This window comes from Salmo salar, chromosome 20, assembly GCF_965601325.2.
Source record: "Salmo salar chromosome 20, fSalSal1, whole genome shotgun sequence".
Taxonomy (NCBI): Eukaryota; Metazoa; Chordata; class Actinopteri; order Salmoniformes; family Salmonidae; genus Salmo; species Salmo salar.
In genome coordinates, this window is record NC_138310.1 from 7,798,809 (window position 1) to 7,823,801 (window position 24,993).

General features: G+C 45.1%; 1 protein-coding gene across 1 annotated transcript in view; it reads right to left on the bottom strand.

The window, feature by feature from the left end:
* adgrv1 (adhesion G protein-coupled receptor V1) overlaps positions 1-24,993 on the bottom strand; it is a 197,173-nt gene that overhangs the window by 88,164 nt on the left and 84,016 nt on the right. The window contains exons 62-81 of the mRNA XM_014160914.3: positions 22,845-22,983; positions 22,379-22,564; positions 21,846-22,081; positions 21,244-21,392; positions 18,437-18,635; positions 13,694-13,913; positions 10,127-10,366; positions 9,786-9,935; positions 9,082-9,570; positions 8,610-8,753; positions 7,671-7,842; positions 7,195-7,336; positions 6,179-7,026; positions 5,671-5,791; positions 5,243-5,414; positions 4,203-4,445; positions 2,881-3,288; positions 2,042-2,226; positions 1,614-1,866; positions 784-923 (exon numbers count right to left, since the gene is read on the bottom strand). Of these exons, the coding sequence (XP_014016389.3) occupies positions 784-923; positions 1,614-1,866; positions 2,042-2,226; positions 2,881-3,288; positions 4,203-4,445; positions 5,243-5,414; positions 5,671-5,791; positions 6,179-7,026; positions 7,195-7,336; positions 7,671-7,842; positions 8,610-8,753; positions 9,082-9,570; positions 9,786-9,935; positions 10,127-10,366; positions 13,694-13,913; positions 18,437-18,635; positions 21,244-21,392; positions 21,846-22,081; positions 22,379-22,564; positions 22,845-22,983 (4,836 nt within the window). The remainder of the gene's footprint in view (positions 1-783; positions 924-1,613; positions 1,867-2,041; positions 2,227-2,880; positions 3,289-4,202; positions 4,446-5,242; positions 5,415-5,670; positions 5,792-6,178; positions 7,027-7,194; positions 7,337-7,670; positions 7,843-8,609; positions 8,754-9,081; positions 9,571-9,785; positions 9,936-10,126; positions 10,367-13,693; positions 13,914-18,436; positions 18,636-21,243; positions 21,393-21,845; positions 22,082-22,378; positions 22,565-22,844; positions 22,984-24,993) is intronic.

Here is a 24,993-nt window from a genome sequence, read left to right on the forward strand (position 1 = left end):
GATCAGGTTACTTGGTATTATTTGATTGGTCAAGGGTGTAAATATATATATATATGTATTTTTTTTAAAGACACCTTCAAATGTTATAAATTGAATGAAATGCATTCTGTTTCGTATCCTGTATTATGCCCATGGAATAAGGTTGTATGAAATGCTTCTCTTGTAAACTACTGTAAGCTAGGTCTGATAAAAAATATTTGACCTTTATTTAACTAGGCAAATTCTTATTTTCAATGACGGCCTAGGAACAGTGGGTTAACTGCCTTGTTCAGGGGCAGAACGACACATCTTTACCTTGTCAGGTCGGGGATTCGATCTTGCAACCTTTACGGTTACTAGTCCAACGCTCTAACCACTAGGCTACCAGCCACCCCAATTAGTTCATGGCTTGTCTGTATGCCTAGATTGTGATTGCTATGTTAATGTCAGTATTGCCTTGTAACTAAAGCGTTATGCCTTGTATGTGAATCCATTCATTTTACAAAGTTATTAAATAATACTTGCATTCTGCATTCGCCTCTCATGACCATTTCTTGATCTTAGTCAGCCAAACGCATAATACTTGATTACACATGGTTTTACTAGAATGTTAAATGGAGTCAGATACAAATGTTAACAGCCTAATTGTACAGTCTTACTACGGGTCGCATGTGAGTTATATATAATATGCATATACAGTATATCAGATGTTAACGTGCTACAGAGCTACATAGTACTGTGTGAAGGAAAGTGGCCGTGTATGGGAAAGGGGGTTGAGGGCATCAGGTGGGTAGAGTACAGTACCTCTCAGCAGCCTGGTTCCACAGAAGGCACAGGGACCGGCCAGGTTTGACCCTTGGCCCAGGGGTGTGAATACGGTACACCACCTCGTCACTCTTATTCAGGGGCCGTGACCCACGGCCCTGCAGGCTGGCAGAGAAAACCTACAAAACAAGAGGAACACCATTAGAGTACAGATCAGGATGAAGTTGCCCCCTAAATGCTGATTTAAGGTCAGTTATGGGATTTTCCACAAAATTGTTCAATACTAAGGATTGGGGGAAGGTACGCTGACCCTAGATATGTGTCTACAGCTATTATGGGCAACTTCTATTTGGTTTTAGCTCTAAAGACCAACAGGCAGAAACTAAGGACAGAGCCTCAGTGGACAACATTGCCCCCTGCTGTTTCTGACCAGCACAAAAGTTACATTCGGACAAAAACATCCTGACCTGTAATACCATAGCACTCTCCTATAACTTGATGATAATTTATTTACCTTTATTTGACCAGATGAATGGACTAAACAAGTAAAACTGTGATGTGTTCTGGGCGGCGAGAAGCCTATCGGTTAAGCCCATATTCCAGTAGCCGAAAGGTCACTGGTTTGACTCCTACAGCCCACCAGCTGAACAATCTTTCGATGTGCCCTTGAGCAATGCTCTTAACCCTAATTGCTCCTGTAAGTCACTCTGGATAAGAGTGTCTGGTGTAAAAAAACCTCACACTTTTACAACAATGACTTTGGGAAAAATTGCAAGGGGGGGCATCCCATCTCCAGTATAGTTACCAATCAGTCTGGAAGTGCTTATAGCTGCCATGATTTGGCATTGAGTGTGTGTGGGTCTGCTTGCCTTGTCGTTGAGGGCGGTGGTTTTGTCATTGGTGAGGAACCAGTGCTCCGTGCTGTACTCTGTGAGCTGAACGCGGCGGCAGGCTGAGGGGGAGAGGGTGCCCGCGGGCAGGGCTGGCACCTCAAGGAGGGACTCTGGCAACTGGAATGAGTCTGAGTTCTTGCCTGTGAACATGTGCCCGTTGATCTGGGTAGGGTACCAGTGGTAGGCAGAGATGGATATGTAGGCACAGGTGTCCAGTATGGTCCTCCCCCTTTGAAAATACCAACAAATCACACTCTTATTCTACTCATATAGTCTTTGTAACAGTGGGAAATAAGAGATCTACTATACAAGACCATAGTCGACCTTAGTGTCGACATTAGCAGAAATAATAAACTGCACTGCTCCGCTTGAGTTACCCACAATCCCCCAAGGGCAGGACTGACCTTTGACCCTGTGCTCCACACTGGGAGTGTGTGAGGAGGGAGAAGGCGAAGCGCTCAGCCACCTCTGCCAGCTGACTCAGGCCCTGCGTGTCGACACGGCTGGGGTTTGCCATGGCACACAGGAGGTCATAAGTCAAACCACGACTGCTGTCAGCAAGAGGGGTTCGCTCTGCCTCCTTAAGCACCTTGGCGAGCAGAGGGAGAGAGAGAGAGAGTGGAGGTGTTTATGACTAAGATACATATAGCCAGTGACCTAAGAGCCCCCTATTAAATCTACACACACACACACACACACACACACACACACACATCTACAGTACCTGTGGCTTATGAGTGACAAGTGGAATTTGGTGATTCCCTGCTACCATACATACAGTACAATGCAACTGACAAACCCTTTTGGAACCTTTTTTTCTAAGAGTGTGTTGGTTCATTTCTAGTACGCCGGTGACAGTTATTCCCTGTGCCCTCAGCCCCCTGCTCTGCTCTCTCACACTACAGAGCAGGCTTGACTTGGCTAGAGGCTGATTGGTTCAGATGAAGTGACAGTGTAACAGCGAGCTGGTGCTAGAGTCAGACAGTCAGTGACAACAGAGACCTTTTCAAAAGGAAACTCTTCTGCAGATCTGTCACTATTTTGTATGGGAAAAGGCTGCCCTTTGGCAAAAGCAGACAAACTCAAATGCAACACACGCTAAGCACACAAAAGCAAAAAGCCACACAAACAGATCACTTTTAATAACAAACAAAGCAAGTTTGAAAAAAAGTCTCCCTCTGATCTCTGTTTAGCCTTTGTTTTGCCTCTCCCTCGCTCTCCCTCGCTCTCCCTCCTCTCTCACCTTCCCCATTGCGACCAGAACGGCAGTCAGTTGTTCTGGTGTGAGCTGGGCTGTGGCCTTGTTGAGCAGGGCCTGGAGCACCCTATCCAGTATGGCGTTGTCCAGAGGCTGCTGGAGCTGGTCCAACAGGGCCCAAACCAGCTGGGCCTCTGTGTCCGATACCAGGGTCACGTTAGCCAGCCCATACTCAGGGTGTACCCTGGCCCCTCCGCTGGCTCCATACAGCTCCACACGGAAGCGCTTGGGTGGGGGGTTGGACGAGGCCTGGTCTGGGGTGAGGGTGATGTCCAGCCCTGTGCTCCTCTGGCCCAGGTCAAAGGTCAGCTGGCCCTCTTCTTTTAGGAAGTCCATCCCGGCCACGGCGGGCCAGACCAGGTTGGGGCCTACTGCCTCAGCCCGAGGGAGTTCCTATTGGACGACAACGAGAAAGGAGTGTGAGGTCATAGTAGGATGGAAAGATTGAGGGAGGTGGGAAAGGTGGAAAATAGAGAGAAAGACGGATGCATGGGGAGATACAGTAGGTGTTGCAACAGAGCTTTATGCATGTACAAATATAAGAGGAGGTTGAAGACCTGTGGCGAAATAGAAGGAAAAAGGGATGGATTGAAGAACAGATGAATTTGGACTCTGTGACATAAATATGTATCCAACTGATGTTTTCAGAACATCATTTCTGTCTGAAAGATGAAAGGAGATAACCTTGTCATATGTAACATGGAGGTGGAGTGCTGGTAAGTGCACTCGACAATCTCCCTTTTGATCTACAATATCAAAGGCTGGGGTTACAAGTGAATGTCGGCCCCCAGCTAGGCAGTGGATCAAACACACAGAGCTCATCCCCCACCCCTGGGAGAGAGGCAGGATGGGAGGAGAGGGAAGACACACAGACACACCGTTAGACCTCGAAGGTCACAAAATTAGGTCAGCTTAATTAGGTCAGGGTGAGGAATGGAAATCTGATTTGGTGAGTTAGACAACACAACATCTTGAATAAGATGGGACTTGGCCTACTTTGAAATTGTCATTTTCGACCAGAAGGATGTGAGAGGTTACAGAGGGAGACAATGTGAGAGGATGTGTGGTAGTATGTCAATATTAAAATTATTATTTTATGTGAATGTATGGAAATGTGAAAAATATTATTACAAAAGAATATGTGTGTGAGTATTCCGTGTGTGTGTGTGTGTGTGTGTGTGTGTGTGTGTGTGTGTGTGTGTGTGTGTGTCTGTGTGTGTGTGTGTGTGTGTGTGTGTGTGTCTGTGTGTGGTGTGTGAGTGTGTGTGGTGTGTAGTATGTACTGTGCACATGTGTATGTTTCTCACCAGCATGCGGTAGCGTATGGTGATGGTGGAGGCTGTGCTGGCCTCTCTGTACACCTGCAGACTGAGGCGGGTGGTCTTGAGGTGTGCTATGGGCAGTCTGGAACCCACCGCAAAGTAGACCAGCCCCCGGGGGTCATCGCTCTCCAGCATGGTGATATTGGCAAAGCGGGCACTCTCGTTGATAGCAGCGCCAATACCCACCTGGTAGATCTCAACCAGGAACCAGGCCTGGTACTCAGGTTCCTATGGCAACACACAGACATTGGAGGTTTAGGAAAGGCTATCTGGTTTAAGATTGAAATACATAAAAGGGGAAAAGGATGACAAATAGAAAGAGGGAACATTATGTGCCCCAGCCATAAAATTACAGTACAGTACGAGCAATGTTTATAAAAATGGGTTATAGAATTGAACCCCATGCCACATACTGGTGGACAGGTCCTGCAGCCTCCAACAGTGAGTCTGGGACTAATAGCTCATTCCCAGGTCTGGGGGCTGTGTTATATACCAGCATTGTAGGGGGAGGGGAGGAAGGGGTAGGGGATTAGGAAGCACAGCAGACAGACTGCGCTCGATAGGAAGAGGCATGTGGAGGTCTGCCCTAAAATATCCCAGACACACAGACAAACAGCAGGACAGGAAGTGGGCAGAGGCTGGGTGAGCTGCCTGGTAGGACCACCAGGGAGAGGAGAGGAAGGAGATGAGAAGAGAGGAGAGGACCGAGGCTGTGATCACACCACAGGGGCTTCCTGCCCTCCTCCTGTGAGCTTACATTGATGTCGATGCCACCTTCAGCCTATTCTCTCTTCAAACCTCCACATTAACATACTGTATATCCTCTGATGCCACAGCAGAAAGGTATCGTGTGAAATACAAGGGATGTACGGGCTGGGAGAGAGCTACTTTATAAGGACATCCTGCTTGCTCCTTCAAGTCACTGGTCCAAATGAAGAGGAGTTGCTGACAGTTTTAGAGTATTGTGAGACTCATCTGTTCTGGTCCCCCTTGACCTCTAACCTCTAGTATGACCTGGGAATCACCTGGTCTTGTCGGACCTCCATGCTGAGGACACAGAGGACCTGTCCTCTCCTGCACAGCACGGTGCCTGAGGTCTGCAGCAGCTCCCGGGTCAGGTTGACACCGTTGTTGACCAGGGACAGTTCCACCCTGTTGAATGTGGCCCGCCACATCACCTCAACATCCTCAAAGGCCCTGCACGGGGGAGGCAGAAAAGCAAGAAGAAGAAAAAAGAAACATAAGAAAATATTTTTATTTTTATTTTTCCGGAGGCAGATGGGTCTCACATCAAACACACAGTGCCCCGAAGTGGCTGGGGGTGATCATTGTAGCTTGCTTGTATCACACTACTTATGATAACGATTTTACTGTCACTGCTGCTACTCTTTGGTTTGCTGACAGTCATGTGGGCAGAGGAATGTTACGGAGGATAAAACACTGAGGAACATACCGGTTCTGTTGTCTCTGTAGGTAGAGTAGGGCCGTTCTGTTCTGTTCTGAGTCCTCATCCAGAACCTGGCCCAGCAGAGAACTCACACTGAAACCCACTATCCCGTTATGGAAATCACTCCCTGAGAGAGAGGGAGAGAGGGAGGGAGTGGAAGGAGAGAGAGACAGAGTTATGTGACTATTTCCTTATACTGTTCACTGTATGTAGACTGAGGAGAGCGTTCAACAAATACAGCGCATCGAGCTTCCAATTCTCTTGTGACCGTCCCTTTGATTATATCATCAATTATATTCAAACGAACAGTGGAACAGATTTCCCATCACTGGAATGATGTCAGATGTCTGTGCCCAGGGACCTAATTTAGAAATTGTATTGGAAAACAATGACCTATAAAGATTCAATTGCATTAGACAAACTAGAGCATGACATTAGCTTGAATTGACTGACCAATGGATAGACTAAAGAAGCATGTGACAGGGGAGCTGATATGGGCGTTTCAGTGTTTTACCTAGGATTATAATTTTGGCAAAGGAGCTGAAGCCCTGCTTATCGGGTCCATCTGCGATCTGTGCCCCTCCCTCTGGCTCGCTGAGGTAGATGAAGAACACTTCCTGTCCCTCGGGCTCAGAGTCGTCTAGGATGAGTAGGCTGACCTCGGCCTCGCTTTGCCCCTCCTGCAGTGACACCAGGGTGGACTCCAGCCTGAAGTCCTGCCCCTCCAGGGCTAGGCTCCTGTTGGGTTCCAAAGTAAAGGGGAGAGGGGCACCTCCGACACTCCCGCCCCCATAAGCCTGGACCCTGACCCTCACTGGCCCAGCCAGGCTCTCAGACCTGTGCACCTTGAGGAGCACTTTCCTCTCCTGCTGGCTCCCCTCCTCCCTGTCCTCTGCTGTCTGAACCAGCCCCGGCCCGATGCTCAACACTCCCCCGCTGACATCACTGGCCAGGATGGTGACAGTGGCCACACTGTGTTGGGGGGTGAGACGGGGCCAGGAGTCGCCTGAGTGGGGGTCACCACCACGGCGCAGTACCTGAACGTCTGTCAGGTTGACATAGAAGATCTCATCGGGCTCCGAGAGCACATCGTCCAGTACAGACAGACGGATTGAGGCGGAGGTCTGGCGAGGCGAGTCGAAGAACAGCTCTCCGTCCTGCACGGCGGTGAAGTCCTGTCCCGCCAGGGCGCTGCCCGACGCCGTCTCGTAGGATAGGCGGGTACGGTTGCTACGGAAACCGTAGAGCCGCTGGACGTAGAGGGTGATGGTCTGCACGTCCTCCTCGATGACCAGCTGGCGGGAGTCCGGGGCGAACTGGTACAGCCCCAGTGGCTCGACCTCTGCCACCGTGAACCCTGACCTGGAGAGGGAAACAGAGATTAACATCACACCATAGCTGTTATATCATTCTAACAGTACTATTACATACAGAATGCAATCTTCAGTGAGAAGGCTGTCTCGTTCCAACCGTTGTGCCTATAGTATATAGGAGCGTTATAAGCCTGGCAGGTGAGGCTAGTTACTGTACCTGAGTCTGGCTTCTCCAGGAGCAGGTGAGCTGGAGACGGCTGCAGTGAGGTGAAGGGCGTAGGCCGCTGGCTCAGACACATCAGGGAGTGCCTGGAGGGACACAGCCTTGCTCCTCTCTCCATGGGCCAGGGTCACTGAGCCTGAGGAGGACGACAAACCCTCAGACAACACCCTCAGACAACACCCTCAGACACCCGACATCAATACTATCAGTTTGGTCATTTTGTAGGGCGTTTGTTGGTGGTGGTGTTTGGAAAAAAAGAGATGTAAATGAGACTGGAGGAGGTGGAATATGTCTGGTGGGTTTATATAGAGAAAAGGAACACTTATCAGCCTATTCACATGCCCTTCTGTGTTTAGAGAGAGTTAATGAACAAATAGGGAGAGACTTCCACATCTCAGATAGACAGATAAACATGTCACCAAACCTCTCCTCAAGCTCACAGTGGTGAGTTTCCCGTCTGAGGGCCTTACCTGAGCTGGGGGTGATAACTCCAGGCTTGAACCCAACTGGAGCCTGTCCAGGGGGGTACCCTGCGCTCCACTCCACCCTCACCCCCCCAAACAGCCCCGTCCTGGACACCAGCGCCTCACACACACCCGTCTCCACACTGGAGACCTGCAGTGCCAACGAGGCAAAGCCCACCTACACACACACACACACACACAAGCAACACAGAGGAGAAGGAATAGGGGATGATTTCATAAGTGTTACATTAAAGCCCAGGACAGACCTAATAGACAACATATTGAGATGAGACAAAGCAAAACTAGCCAGTTTTAGAATGATGTGCTAGAACAGCTGACTAAAGATGGGGCATTCAGACTGAAAAAAACTAGACGAACGGTCGAGACCGTTTCCACTGTAACGGTGACTCTCTCCAATGACGTGATGAAACTTTGAAACAAAGTTGGCATTAAGATTGTCCACAGCCCTATGTAATGCTGTCATGCTTGGTTAATACTGTCTGGTAGTAGAAGAGATAGTAGTGGCAGCTAGCTAGGTCAATAGACTAAGCCCATGTCGTGGTCACCACCAAGCTGGTCAATTGACTGAGAAGAAATGTATGTTACATTAGTCTGTCATAACTCCTGACAGAAAGAGGTTGGGTGTTCAGAGGGAGGGGCTACCAACCACAGACCAGTAATTCAGTGAGATACAGAGCATCCTCCTCATCTTGGGTCAATGCGATGTGAGACAGGAGGTATGAACATGGGTCCAACTAAGGCCCAACACATACAGTACACTTTGATTCCCCATTGGGACAATAAAGTTAGCTCCGGGGAGAAGTTTCCCCTGAGCTGAGATCCCCAAATCCTATCCTTAAACATTAGTGGGTCAAATGCAAAACTGACCCAAGATCAGCGTCTAGGTGCAACTTCACCCTACTCAATAAAGTTGTTGACTCCTACCTCAGCGCTTGCTGCTTCCTCTGGGACGGTCACTATGGCGACCTTGGCTTCCAGTAGGAGGCGGGGTGGGGAGCTGGGGAGAGGTCCCAGAAGGCTCACGTCTGTTAGCTCCACAGTGAAGTTCACACCCACTGAGAGAAACACCTACAAGACAGAGAGCGAGAGACAGAGAGAGAGAGATTCAGTCTGGTAAGCATGACTACAGAGTCAGGGTCAGCGACAGGGCATTGTTGCCAAAAGGGTACTTAGATATACTGGAGATAGTTTTGATCTTATTAGGTCATTTGTGATGTTCATCATTGCAAATTATGCAAAAACAGGAAAACTATATAGATTCAAAGTTATCTACATGCTTTGCCAGGAAATATATAAATTCAGTTGCGGCACGAATGCATGATCCCCCATTGACGGTTAAAAATCATTGGGGACCCTGGTCTTGAGTATACTATCTCTGGCCCCAATGGTCCCTTACCTGACTATTAATTGGCACATAAACAGAGACGGAGTCCTCCCCATCCTTGACCAGGGCTCTCCCCACAGCCGCCTCTCCCAGCAGCTCCTGTCCATCCAGCCCAGGCCCACTACTGATCCGGTAGCCCACACTGGCGTTGCCAAAGGCTCCAGCCTGCCGCGTCACCTTCAGGGTCAGGAGTCTCCCCAGCCCAGCCCCCATCCCTGCCACCACCACCGCCTGCTGCTCCGCCTCCAGCCCAAACAAGCCGTGCGGCTCGTCGTTGGCCCGCACTCTGAGTCGGGTGCTACTGCGGTTGGCGTCCAGGGTGGCGCCGCCCTCCACGGCGCTCAACATGAGCGTGTAGAGCTCCTCCAGCTCGGGCACGGCGTCGGGCAGCAGGGAAAGGACCACCTCTGCCCCCCTCTGACCCTCCAGGATGACCACAGAGCCGCTGAGGCCCGAGAAATCCCCCGATGTGTCAGAGTCACTCAGGATCTGCCAGTGCACCTGAGACACACACACACACACACACATCTATAACATACATGGGAATTGGCTGTACGCTATAGGACCTACAGTGTAATGACAGTGTGAGTCTATTATAAACTTCATGCATTGTCAATACATTCTCTGAGTACATCTGAAACAAAGGGACACACTCAAAGCCTGAGCACTGCCTATAAAGCCTATTGCTGGCTGTAACTGTACCGAGGTGGTCTTACCGTGATGTTGCCCATGACGCCCTCTCTGCGCGTGATGAGGAGGGAGATGTTGAGCGGCCCCTCTCTGTCTGTGGGCTCACTGTACACACGCTCTCTAAGGTCCTCCTCCGTGAACTGCACTATGCCATTAGGGTCACCAAACTTCTCAATCTGAGACAGAGACACACACACAGATCCAGACACACAAACCCAGAGACAAAGACACGCCATCACCATGACTCAGAGACTCTTAAATATCAATAAGAGACTGTGATGTAATTTCAATATGATACAATAATGGTTTAAATACAACTGGAGCGCATATTCAAATTGAGATGTCACTCGTTGGGAGGGTGACATACCTTGAGCGTGACACAGCCCGCTCGGGGGTCAATGTCCATGTCTCCTGAGAGGAGCTCAAGCATGACTACAAAGGTCTCCGCCACCTCCACCTCCCCATGGGGGAGAATACTCAGATCGATGATGCGTAATCCCCCCTCCCCATCTCTGAAATGGAACGATCCGTTCACAGGTTCACCAATGTCTGTGTTTACGGGTGGTAAGACCTCTTTGGTGTTGGGACCCAGCATGCTCCATGTTATCTGAGGAAAGGACATCAATTATTCAGATGGGCTGGTATGCATCACATTCATGCTTGTAAAGACATTTAGATAAAGACGAATACATTAACCAAATATTTTACCAACAAATCGATTCCTTGTGAAAAACACATTTTCCATAATATTGACTTATTCCACATTTTGTGTTAGAGTCTAAATTCAAAATGGATGAAATATTGTTTTTTCTCATCCATCTACACACAATACCCCAAAATGACAAAGTGAAAACATGTTTTTAGAAATGTTTGCACATTTATTGAACATGAAATACATAAATAACTAATCAACATGCAGTAAAAGTTAAAAGTTTGGACACACCTACTCATTCTAGGGTTTTTCTTAAATGTTTTGATTTTGTACATCATAGAATAATAGAGAAGACATCAAAACTATGAAATAACACATATGGAATCATGTAGTAACCAAAAAAGTGCTACAAAAATATATTTTACATTTGAGATTCTTCAAAGTAGCCACCCTTTGCATTGATGACAGATTTGCATACATCTTGGCATTCTCTCAACCAGCTTCATGAGGTCGTCAACTGGAATGCATTTCAATTAACAGGTGTGCCTTGTTAAAAGTTCATTTGTGGAATTTCTTTCCTTCTTAATGCATTTGAGCCAACCAGTTGTGTTGTGACAAGATATGGGTGGTACACAGAAGATAGCCCTATTTGGTATAAGACCAAGTCCATATTATGGCAAGAACAGCTCAAATAAGCAAAGAGAAACGACAGTCCATCATCACTTTAAAACATGAAGGTCAGTCAATCTGGAAAATGTCAAGAACTTTGAAAGTTTCTTCAAGCGCAGTCGCAAAAACCATCAAGCTCTATGATGAAACTGGCTCGCATGAGGACCGCCACAGGAATGGAAGTCCCAGAGTTACCTCTGCTGCAGGGGATGAGTTCGTTAGCGTTACCAGCCACAGAAATTGCAGCCCAAATAAATGCTTCACAGAGTTCAAGTAACAGACACATCTCAACATCAACTGTTCAGAGGAGACAGCGTGAATCAGGCCTTCATGGTCGAATTGCTGCAAAGAAACCACTACTAAAGGACACCAATTTGAAGAAACACGAGCAATGGACATTAGACCGGTGGAAATCTGTCCTTTGGTCTCATGAGTCCAAATTAGATTTCTGGTTCTAACCGCCGTGTCTTTGTGAGACACAGAGTAGGTGAACAGATGATCTCTGCATGTGTGGTTCCCACCGTGAAGCATGGAGGAGGTGTGATGGTGCTTTGCTGGTGACACTGTCAGTGATTTATTTAGAATTCAAGGCACACTTAACCAGCATGGCTACCATAGCATTCTGCAGCGATACACCATCCCATCTGGTTTGCGCTTAGTGGGACTGTCATTTGTTTTCATGACAATGACCCAACACACCTCCAGGCTGTGTAAGGGCTATTTGACCAAGAAGGAGAGTGATGCATCAGATGACCTGGCATCCACAATCACCCAACCTCAACCCAATTCAGATGGTTTGGGATGAGTTGGACCGCAGAGTGAAGGAAAAGCAGCCAAAACGTGCTCAGTCTATGTGGGAACTCATTCAAGGCTGTTGGAAAAGCATCCCAGGTGAAGCTGGTTGAAAGAATGCCAAGAAAGCTGTCATCAAGGCAAAGGGTGACTACTATATATTTTGATTTGTTTAACACATTTTCTGCTACTACATGATTCCATATGTGTTATTTCATAGTTATGTGTTCACTATTATTCTACAATATAGAAAATAGTAAAAATAAAGAAAAATGCTTGAATGAGTAGGTGTGTCCAAACTTTTGACTGGTTCTGTAAGTTTTCACAACCTTGAGTCCATACTTTGTAGAAGCACCTTTGGCAGCGATTACAGTTGTGAGTCTTTCTGCGTAAGTCTCTAAGATTCTTTCCAATCCTGGATTGTGCAACCTTTTCCCATTATTCTTTTCAAAATGCTTCAAGTTCTGTCACATTGGATGTTGATCATAGCTAGACTACTATTTTCAGGTCATGCCATAGATTTTCAAGTAGATTTAAGTTAAAACTGTAACTTGGCCAAATTCACTGTCTTCTTGGTAAGCAACTCCAGTGTAGATTATTGCCCTGCTGAAAGGGGAATTCATCTCCCAGTGTCTGGTGGAAAGCAGACTGGAAAAGGTTTTCCTCTAGGATTTTACCTGTGCTTAGCTTCATTCCGTTTCTTTTTTATCCTGAAAAACTCCACAATCCTTAACGATTACAAGCATACCCATAACATGATGCAGACACCACTATGCTTGAAAATATGGATAGTAGTACTCAGTAGTAATGTGTTGTATTGGATTTGCCCCAAACATAACACTTTGTATTTAGGACAAAAAGTTAATTGCTTTGCCACATTTATTGCAGTATTACTTCAGTGCCTGGTTGCAAACAGGTTGCATTTAAAAAATATATTTGTATTCTGTACAGGCTTTCTTTTCACTCACACTAATAATTGCATGTGTGGGGTACAGAGATGAGGTAGTAATTTAAAAAAATCATGTTAAACACTATTATTGCACACAGGGTGCAACTTATTATGTGACTTGTTAAGCACATTTTTTCTCCTTAACTTATTTACATTTGCCATAACAAAGGGGTTGAATACATATTGACTCAAGATATTTCAGCTTTTCATTTTTTATTAATTTGTAAAAAATGTATTTAAAAAAATAACATAATTCCACCTCACGGGGTATTGCGAGTGACAAACAAATCTCAATTAATATTTAAACTCACGCTATAACACAGCAAAATGGGGATTAAGTCAAGTGGTGTGAATACTTTCCGAAGGCACTGTGGGCTAATAACATTACAATGTCATTAGCAACATAGAATGAGTGATGGACATCTATCTGGCAGAGAAACGATGATGGTGAACATGCTCTTGTACTACGAGGTCAGAGAGACAAAACATGGCGGTTATACACTAGTTTCCCGAACACAGATTCAGGCTCGTCCTGAACTAAAAAGTACTTTCACTGGAGATTCTCCATTGAGCATACTTTTTAGTCTGTGTTCGGGAAACTGGCCCGAAAGTTGCTTAGATGTCTATAGGCCTAGCAAGTTAGCACCTTAATTGGGGCGGACAGGCTCATAGTAATGGCTGGAATACTGGCTGGAATGTAATGAAATTGACACATTGAACACATGGCTTCCTTGTGTTTGATACCATTCTATTCACTCCATTCTAGCCTTTATTATAAGCCATCCTCCCCTCACCAGACTCCTGTGCGAACAAGAGGAGGAAGAGAGAGAGAGAGACCAGACAGAGGAAGTGGATGGTCCCAGTAGGCTTACCGTAGTGTTGCCCACTAGCCCGCCCACCCTCTCCAGGTGCAGGCTGAGCCTCAGGGTGCTGTTGGGGTTCACCAGGGTGATCACGCTCTCGTTCAGGAAACGGACCACGCCGTTGGGTGAGTCGCTCTTGGAGATGGTAACACTGGCGACCAAATGAGTACCCAGTATGGCTCCGCCCGTGGCGCTGGACAGCTGGATCTCAAACATCTCGGCATACTCCCTGGAAGAAGAGTTCCAACATGCTCCTTACTGGTCTCTATACGTTCACATACATTTCTTTACAGAAACTCTTAAGCCTGGTTCAGATACAACAGCAGACACATAAGGAGAGACGAGATGAGTCAAAACTAGAGAGTTTTACAATTTTGTGTTGTAGAACAGCTGACTAAAGATGGCATTCCGATCAAAAAGGTGACACTGTAAAAATGCCTCCACACTATTTATGCTAGTAAAGTCCTACCGTATAAGAAAATCACGACAGCTATGATGGAAACAGGAATTTTCTGTGTAATTGTATGAATGCCAACAAATCATTTGTTCGTTCGACATGGTGGTATCTTTTTGTGTCTGTAAAATTAATTATGCGAGAAACGGCGGTGGAAACGTCTTTATGCGCAAGTATTTATATAATAACCATCATATCGAAGAAACTTGGAGTCACACGATGACATGTTGTGTTCTCCTCCCACTACAACTAGGGAAACCATGCAGTTTATTAGGCTACAGATGAAATAAGTTATGATGAACTACACAGGGTGGTGAAAGTGCACAATGATCTTGATGCTCCTTTCCAATAACTGTCGATGGTAATTTTCTGGGTGACATGATGATCGATGCTTGACTGCCATTTGACAAATAAACATTTTCTCGCTCTTATCCATAATAATCTCATCATGTAGACTAGCCAACCTGCACAGCCTACCCGCTTTGTATCTGTGAACTGTTGGCTAGAGCGCAGGTGCCACGGCCAGAATAGGCACATTTGCTATTTAACGCAAACATTTGTGACAAAACTATTGGTAGAGTTGAAAATGCAATGGAAACACATTGAAATGTACATTTTTATTTGGTACATGAAAACTTAAACGAAAAATGACATTTTGTGTGCACTACGTCATCACGCACTGATTTTTATCCTCAACAAGTCTGTTTGATGGAAACACTTCACTGTTGGCAAAATGCACATATCATTGTAAAGCAGATTTTAGAATATTTGCACGAAAATCTGTCTCCAATTCGATGGAAACATAGCTATTGACGTGATTAACCTCTCTTGGGTAGGGGGCAGTATTTTGACATCCGGATGAAAAACGTGCCCAAAGTAAACTACCTGTTACTCAGGCCCAGAAACTAGGATATGCATATAATTGGTAGATTTGGATAGAAAACACTCTAAAGTTTCTAAAACTGTTACAATAATGTCTGTGAGTATAACAGAACTGATTTGGCAGGCGAAACCCGAGGACAAACCATCCAGGGGAAAATGTTTTGAGGTCATAGGATTTTCCAATGATTTCTATGGGATACCCTTATTATTAGGATCCTGGTGGCAGTTCCTATGGCTTCCACTAGATGTCAACAGTCTTTAGAAATTCTTCAATGTTTTTATTTTGAGAAATGAAGAAGTAGTCCTATTCATTGTAAGTGTCACTCCAGGTGGACTCTACTGTTTTGGTGCGTGTGAAAAGGTGCGCGCTCCACATTGTTTTTATCCTGTATAAGAAACAGTTTATTCCATCTTAAATTGTATTGATTATTTACGTTTTAGGGTACCTGAGGTTTGATTAGGAACGTTGTTTGAAATGTTTGGACCAAGTTTACAGGTAACTTATTAGATACTTTGTAGGCATGTTGGGCGAGTTGAAACCGGTGTATTTCTGAATCAAACGCGCCAAATAAATTGACATTTTTGGGACATAAAGAAGGACATTATCAAACAAAAGGACTATTTGTGATGTTTCAAGGACATTTTGGAGTGCCAACAGAAGATGATCTTCAAAGGTAAGGCATTAATTATATCGCTATTTCTGACTTTTGTGTCGCACCTGCCTGGTTGAAAAATGATTTTCATGTGTTTGTATACGGGGCGCTGTCCTCAGATAATCGCATGGTGTGCTTTCGTCGTAAAGCCTTTTTGAAATCTGACACAGCGGCTGGATTAACAAGAAGTTAAGCTTTATTTTGATGTATAACACATGTATTTTTAAGTATGTTAAATATTTGCATTTAGTTTTTTTGAATTTTGCACTCCGCAATGTCACCGGATGTTGTCAAACAAAGTTGCCACTTGTTGTACTAAGGTCTTGGATCCAACAAGTCTCATGAAATTGGTTAAGAGTATGCCAAGAGTGTGCAAAGGCAAAGGGTGGCTACTTTGAAGAATCTCAAATGTATTTTGATTTGTTTAACACTTTTTTGGTTACTACATGATTACACGTGTTATTTCATAGATTTGCTATCTTCACTATTATTCTACAATGTAGAAAATAGTAGAAATAAAGAAAAACACTCCAATTTTCATACCAGCCCAACAGACCCACAGACGATGCAATCTCTATTGCACTCCACACTGCCCTTTCCCACCTGGACAAAAGGAACACTCACGTGAGAATGCTATTCATTGACTACAGCTCAGTGTTCAAAGCTCATCACTAAGCTAAGGACCCTGGGACTAAACACCTCCCTCTGCAACTGGATCCTGGACGTCCTTACGGACCGCCCCCCAGGTGGTAGGGGTAAGTAACAACATATCTCAATTACGTCGACTAACCTGTGCCCACGCACATTGACTCTGTACCGATACCTTATGTACAGGTGAAGTCGGAAGTTTACATACATCTACATACATACATTTAAACTCAGTTTTTCACAATTCCTGACATATAATCGTAGTAAAAATTCCCTGTCTTAGGTCAGTTAGGATCACCACTTTATTTTAAGAATGTGAAATGTCAGAATAATAGTAGATAGAATGATTTATTTCAGATTTTATTTCTTTCATCACATTCCCAGTGGGTCAGAAGTTTGCATACACCCAATTAGTATGTGGCAGCATTGCCTTTAAATTGTTTAACTTGGGTCAAAATTTCATGAAGCCTTCCACAAGCTTCCCATAATAAGTTGGGTGAATTTTGGATCATTCCTCCTGACAGAGCTGGTGTAACTGAGTCAGGTTTGTAGGCCTTGATCGCACACACTTTTTCAGTTCTGCCCACAAATTTTCTATAGGATTGAGGTCAGGGATTTGTGATGGCCACTCCAATACCTTGACTTTGTTGTCCTTAAGCCATTTTGCCACAACTTTGGAAGTATGCTTGGGGTCATTGTCCATTTGGAAGACCCATTTGCAACCAAGCTTTAACTTCCTGACTGTCTTGAGATGTTGCTTCAATATATCCACATAATTGTCCTTCCTCATGAAGCCATCTATTTTGTGAAGTGCACCAGTCCCTCCTGCAGCAAAGCACCCCCACAACATGATGCTGCCACCCCCGTGCTTCACGGTTGGGATGGTGTTCTTCGGCTTGCAAACCTCCCCCTTTTTCCTTCAAACATAACGATGGTCATTATGGCCAAACAGTTCTATTTTTGTTTCATCAGACCAAGGGACTTTTCTCCAAAAAGTATGATCTTTGTCCCCATGTGCAGTTGCAAACCGTAGTCTGGCTTTTTTTTATGGCGGTTTTGGAGCAGTGGCTTCTTCCTTGCTGAGCAGCCTTTCAGGTTATGTCGACATAGGACTCGTTTTTCTATGAATATAGATACTTTTGTACCTGTTTCCTCCAGCATCTTCACAAGGTCCTTTGCTGTTGTTCTGGGATTGATTTGCACTTTTCGCACGAAAGTGCGTTCATCTCTAGGAGACAGAACGGGTCTCCTTCCTGAGCAGTATGACGGCTGCGTGGTCCCATGGTATTTATACTTGCGTACTATTGTTTGTACAGATGAACGTGGTACCTTCAGGCGTTTGGAAATTGCTCCCAAGTTTGAACCAGACTTGTGGAGGTCTACAATTTATTTTCTGAGGTCTTGGCTGATTTCTTTTGATTTACCCATGATGTCAAGCAAAGAGGCACTGAGTTTGAAGGTAGGCCTTGAAATACATCCACAGGTACACCTCCAATTGACTCAAATTAAGTCAATTAGCCTATCAGAAGCTTCTAAAGCCATGACATAATTTTCTCGAATTTTCCAAGCTGTTTAAAGGCACAGTCAACTTAGTGTATGTAAACTTCTGACCCACTGGAATTGTGATGCAGTGAATTATAAGTGAAATAATCTGTCTGTAAACAATTGTTAGAAAAATGACTTGTGTCATGCACAAAGTAGATGTCCTAACTGACTTGCCAAAACTATAGTTTGTTAACAAGAAATTTGTGGAGTGGTTGAAAAACGAGTTTTAATGACTCCAACCTAAGTGTATGCAAACTTCAACTGTTTATAGCCTCGCTACTGTTATTTTACTGCTGCTCTTTAATTATTTGTTATTATTATTTTACTTTTGAATTATCGATTTTTCTTAAAACGTACACTTATTTTTCTTAAAACTGCATTGTTGGTTAAGGGCTTCTAAGTAAGCATTTCACTGTAAGGTCTACACCTGTTGTATTCGGCGCATGTGACAAATAACATTTGATTTGATTTGAATGAGTAGGTGTGTCCAAACTTTTGACTGGTACTGTAGGTGATTTGCAGTGTAGCAGGCCTGGGTGATCAGAGAGACAGACAGACAGACTGACTCACCTGTCCTGGTCATCTATGATGGTCACGTTGATGTGACTGGTGTTGTGGCCGTGGAGGAAGGTGAGCGAGCCGTTGGCCAGGCTGTAGTCCAGGCCTGGGCTGGCCGTCAGGCCCCTGGATATGTACTCTGCTGTGACCAGGCCGTAGGAACCCACCCTCCTCACCACCGGGATAGACACACTGCCCACGTCCTCCTCCACTGGAAATAACAGAAAGGAGAGAAGAGGACACAGTAGGCTGAAATGGCACCTATGGGGCTCTGGTCAAAAGTAGTGCACTATACAGGACAGTGTTTCTCAATCCTGGTAACACACCTGATTCAAATCAAAGGCTTAATGATGAGTTGAGTAGTTGAATCAAGTGTGTTAGTGCTAGAGGTGGAAAAAATGCACACATGTTTTGGCAAATTACTGGTTAGCAGAGTAGAACACTTGAAAAAGAAAAAGAGACTGATGAAGACAGCATGGCTGTCAAAACGTTGGTTATTAAATTATTGCATCTGAGCCCCTAGAGTGTGCGGCTCTCCTTATCTTTTTCAAGAGTATGGCAGTCGTCATACCCTAGCTCAACACCAACAATTTAAAATAAGGTACTAAAATCATCTAATTGCTGTATGACATGTTAATAGAATGTTAAGACCCCTGTCGTCTGAGACTAATGAAGCTACAGCCCCCATGGTGATAATGGCAGGAGTCAATTTAGATTGTTTTTGCTTTTCTCCAAATTGCATTTTAGAGTTTTTAAACTGTGTAGAAATGCTGTAAAAAATGCTGTCATTCAGATTCCATTCACCCAGCTCAATGTAACATCGATAGGTTTCGGCTATTACATGATTTTCTAATTTTGCCTGTACCCATCATGAGGTCGCTACAACCTAGCCTATGAATGAACGTTGTAGCTGCAAAGGTCGAGAGAATTTTGAGTAATCTAGGTGACAGACAGTGACATATTCAATACTACCTTGCACACTCTTGCCTGCATCTAGCTGATGTAGGGTGTAATCATTAGTCCAACAGTTGCAAATGAGAGTTTCTATTGGACAAATTCAGGTATGTTTATCCACGTTTTGTTCCGTTTGCTTCAGTTTAAGAAACGTTTTTCAACAGAATCGGCGTAATGAATACACCCCTGATCACACGCAAACGCAGTTCACTTTCATAGCAGCCACATAAAACAACACGATCAATTTGCTCCTTGTATATCATTTCTTCTCTCAACTATCTACGCGTTCTCCTCCTCTCACCTTTTCCCTTCACTTGTGGACTTCTGTGAACGACACATCAGCTGTCTGTAACCAGGCGAAAAAAAAACTTCCCTAGCCAAACCTTCATATCATAACTGCTAACCGCTATGCACAGCCTACATCATTGTCAACTCATAGTCAACATACTGTAGCTACTAGAACTAACATGTTAGTAAACCCGCCACAATCATGCATTTCAGAGTACAGTCAGAAAGCAGTTTAGCAGTTACACCGGCGGGCCCCAGTGGCAATAAATTAATCAAACCAAAAGCTTACCTTGACTTGGAAGAGTTCCTGTGTTGGATAGTCATAGCCAGCTAGCTAACAGAAGCCATCTCTGTTGGAGCCAGGTGTTTGAGTAGGCTAAACTAGCTAGCTGCATTCAGTGAAAGCTTTTTTTTTAAATACAACCAAATATAGCTCTCTCTCTCTTGCTTCTCCTTAATTTTGGAAGAAAATAATTTGTTCAAAACGGTTTCTCTCTCTTTGAGTCAACTCCTCACCACATTTTATGCACTGCAGTGTTAGCTAGCTGTAGCTTATGCTTTCAGGACTAGATTAATTCTCTGATTCTTTGATTGGGCGGACAACATGTCAGTTCATGCTGCAAAAGCTCTGATAGGTTGGAGGACGTCCACAGGAAGTTGTCATAATTACTGTGTAAGTCTATGGAAGGGGGTGAGAACAAAGAGCCTCCTAGGTTTGTACTGAAGTCAATGTACCCAGAGGAGGACAGAAGCTAGCTTTCCTCTGGTTACACCATGGTGCTACCCTACAGAGCATTGCTGAGGCTACTGTAGACCTTCATTGCAAAATAGTGTGTTGTAATCAATTATTTGGTGACGTGGAATATATTTAGCACAGTTTGATCTAAAAAGGATCACTTTTTAAATGTTTCAATATATTTTTTTAATGAAATTCCTTGAGGAGGATGGTCTTACCCTTCCTCCTCTGAGGAACCTCTACTGGTGAATATGAATAAAACTAAATAATTATGAGCCTATAGTCAAGGAGAAAGCTTTGAGCTTTAGGGAGAAAGGCAGGATCCATGATTGGCTGAGATAATGGAGGGGAATAATAGGGAGACTACTTTCTGAAGGACAATCCATGTTGACTCATGCGTTTACATTTGAATTATTAAAGAGATGGGTGTGGCTAAAGCTTAAGAGGGTGTGAACGTAATTTTCTCCTACTTGTCTCCAAAGTGGAATAACAAGTGTCTCAAAGAAGCATAACTTTCCCATGTTTCCCCCAACTGCAGTGTATTATATACCATTTTGAAGCTCTGAGTCTGGCTTTTTTTTTTTACATTTTATAAAAATACAATCTTGAACATTTGACATAAGCTTACCTTCCTGAATTCAGTCACTTAAGTAAAATGTAATAGTGCATGTACTTTAGTACTCCTTACATATTGCATTCATCCAATCACCACTCTCAGAATCCCTCTATTATGCATATCCATGGCATATTAACAGGATGAGATGACATTTCCTAAAGTGATGCCTTATGTTCTAATAGCTGTGTTGAAGAGTGTCAACGTGTTAGAGGCTTAGAGACTGACCTGTGATGTTGACATAGTCAGGGAGGAACTCCAGAATACCCTCAGCGTTGTCACTCTTCTGGATGACGATCATGATGGAGGAGATGTTGCCGATGGCTGGAGGCTGGTCTCGTTGCAGGCCGTGCTCCATCACGCTGAATTCCACAGTACTGACCACAGGAGGGCGACAGAGGTCAGAGACACCCCACCTCACACCCAGTCAAAAAAAGAAGTGGGTTAACGCTAAATGCAGTTCGCATAAGTAACACTCTCTAAACTTTCAATGCATTTTTCTGCAAAAGGTAGGTAGAGAGTGTTTACGTGCGTTTACCCTCCATTACACCACTGCTCACACCACTCCCACCCCAGAGACCAACACCTTCCACTCTTACAGTGAAGTTCACAGTACTGATCACAGGAGGGTGACAGAGGTCATTAAATCATTAACCAAGGTTGAGATTCTCCTCCCACTCACATCCCAAAACCGCACACCAACAGCTCACGGTAGAAGTTGCCCTTAGGAACAGATCGAGGATCAGCTTTCCCTCCCCAACACTTCTAATCTTAACTGGGGGGGAGAAAACAAAGAACTGACTCTAGATTAGCGTCTAGGATCCACCTACCTGTCATTGAGGAGCTCTACTGTGATGATGTTGAGGTAGAACTCCTCAGGCCCCTCTGGGAGGTCATCGTCACGGATACTCAATGTGACATCACGCGTGGTCTGGCCTGGGCTGAAAAGCAGGCGCCCCGAGGCTTCAGTGAAGTCCACTCCACTGACCGCTACACTGCTTGCTGTCTGGTAGGTCACCCACACACTCCCAAATGTGCCCATGGAACGCACCACTGTCACATTGACCTGACGGAGAAGAGAAGGGAGAGGAAGGTGGGGGGAGTAGGGGAAAAAGCAGGCGGCCATATCATCAACTGAATGGCAATTTGTCATGGCTGCATCATAAGCCCGAATGACTTTCATGCCAATCCCTTAACCACCCTCCCTAATCCCTCCCTCCCTTAACCACCCTCCCTCGGATAGGGCAGGTCAGACTTTTCTCAGGCTCTGATAGGGCAGCAATAGTCATGTAGACGTCCTCTAATGCATTTCAGCACTGTGGATGCTTTTGATCATGGCCCGGGACTGCCCTGGCTCTCTCACCTTGCCCTCCTCCTCAGAGGCCCCGACGAGGCCCTGGGGGAAGGAGAACAGGCCGTAGGGGAGGTCACTAGCTGCCATGGTGACTGTGGCCCGCTGAGCCGAGGGGCTGATCTCCGCCCCTGGCGTGACTGAGGTCAAGGTCAGCTGGTACACACGCCGCTCCTCCGCCATGTCATCATCCAGGGCCTGAAACAACAACATCAACAAACACCACTACCTTCAGCCTCTGTCCCAACATCCACACTAAGATACCATTTAAAATGAATGGCCGATAGGCTACATCACATCACACTAGTATTCCGTTTCACAGTTCTATTGGGAATTATTCATTTTGCATTCATTTTCACTTCATAATAGGATGAGGTACAATAAGAAAATATACTGTATGTTAAGACAAGATCATAGTGATGAATATCATTCCATAGTCAAAGACAGACAGCATCTGTGTTAAATGTGGTTGTCATACCTTAAGGCGGATGGTGGCTGCAGACTGTCTGTCTCGCATGGTCACCACACCAGACAGCTCCTCAAACTCAGAGGCCACAGCAGGCGTGATGTTCCAGTAGACCTGGATCTCTCCGAAGATGCCTGGGCCTCGTACAAGGCTACAACCCCACACACACACACACACACACACACACACACACACACACACACACACACACACACACACACACACACACACACACACACACACACACACACACACACACACACACACACACACACACACAGAGAGAATTTCATCATTGCAACATATTTTTCATTGACCTCTTATCAGCCAAAATAAGAGTATGCTTTTCTCAATAGCACAACAGCAATATTCGGTCCCATGAAAAAAAGACAATTCCCCCTTAGCAATGATATGTGTGTGTAACTGAGGCAAAGTCATTATTATCCATTGGGTGATTGGTTGAGCCTTATTGGGACGTGACATCACTCCGAGCCCTTACCAAAACCCAACCCTTGGATCAAAGATTTCACCTTGTAGCTGTGGTAATTAGTGACAACGCTAAAACCAGTAGTAACCACATACTTCAATGACATTTATCTTAAAATCAAAAGACTTAACTAATATTCCCACACTAGCTACAGAGTTTGAGTCACCTCAGCCGTTTTCTTATAAACAGCTCAGCTAGCAATGCAGTGACCAACGCATTTAGAAGGATAGCTAATGACTGAAATGTAGCTACACTACGTGAACAAATGCATGTGGACGCCTGCTCGTCGAACATCTCATTACAAAATCATGGGCATTAATATGTAGTTGGTCCCTCCTCTGCTTCTATAACAGCCTCCAATCTTCTGGGAAGGCTTTCCACTAGATGTTGGAACATGGCTGGAGGGACTTGCTTCCATTCAGCCACAAGCGCATTAGTGAGGTAAGGCACTGATGTTGGGCGATTAGGCCAGGCTCGCAATCAGCGTTCCAATTCATCCCAAAGGTGTTCGTTGGGGTTGAGGTCAGGGTTCTGTGCAGGCCAGTCAAATTCTTCCACACCGATCTCGACAAACCATTTCTGTGTGGATCTCACTTTGTGCACAGGGGGCATTGTTATGCTGAAACAAGAAAGGGCCTTCCCCAAGGGAAGCAGAGAATCGTCTAGAATGTCATTGTATGATGTAGCGTTACGATTTCCCTTCACTGGTCTGAACAATGAAAAAGAGCCCCAGACCATTATTCCTCCTCCACCAAACTTTATAGTTGGCACTATGCATTGGGGCAGGTAGCGTTCTCCTGGCATCCGCCAAACCCAGATTTGTCCGTTGCACTGCCAGATGGTGAAGGGTGATTCAGAGAAGGTGTTTCCACTGCTCCAGAGTCCAATGGCAGCGAGCTTTACACCACTCCAGCCAACGCTTGGCATTGCGCACGGTGATCGGCCATGGAAACCTATTTCATGAAGCTCCCGACGAACAGTTCTTGTGCTGACCTTGCTTCCAGAGGCAGTTTGGAACTCAGTAGTGAGTGTTGCAACTGAGGAGAGACGGTTAATACGCGCTACACGCTTCAGCACTTGCCGGTCCCATTCTGTGAGCTTGTGTGGCCTACCACTTCACGGCCGTGCCGTTGTTGCTCCTAGACGTTTCCACATCACAATAACAGCACTTACTGTTGACCAGTGCAGCTCTAGCAGGGAAAATAATTGGCGAACTGACTTGTTGGAAAGGTGGCATCATATGATGGTGCCACGTTGAAAGTCACTGAGCTCTTCAGTAAGGTCATTCTACTGTCAATGTTTGTGTATTGAGATTGCATGGCTCTGTGCTCAATTTTATAAACCTGTCAGCAATGGGTGTGGCTGAAAAAGCCAAATCCACTCATTTGAAATGGTGTCCACATACTTTTGCATATACAGTGCATTCGGAAAGTATTCAGACCCCTTGACTTTTTCCACATTTTGTAACGTTACAGCTTTATTCTAAAATTGATTAAATAAAACATTTTCCTCATCAATCTACACACAATACCCCATAATGACAAAGATAAAACAGGTTTTTATAAATGTTTGCACATTTATTACAAATAAAAAACAGAAATACCTTATTATGATAAGTATTCATACCCTTTGCTATGAGACTCGAAATTGAGCTCAGGTTCATCCTGTTTCCAT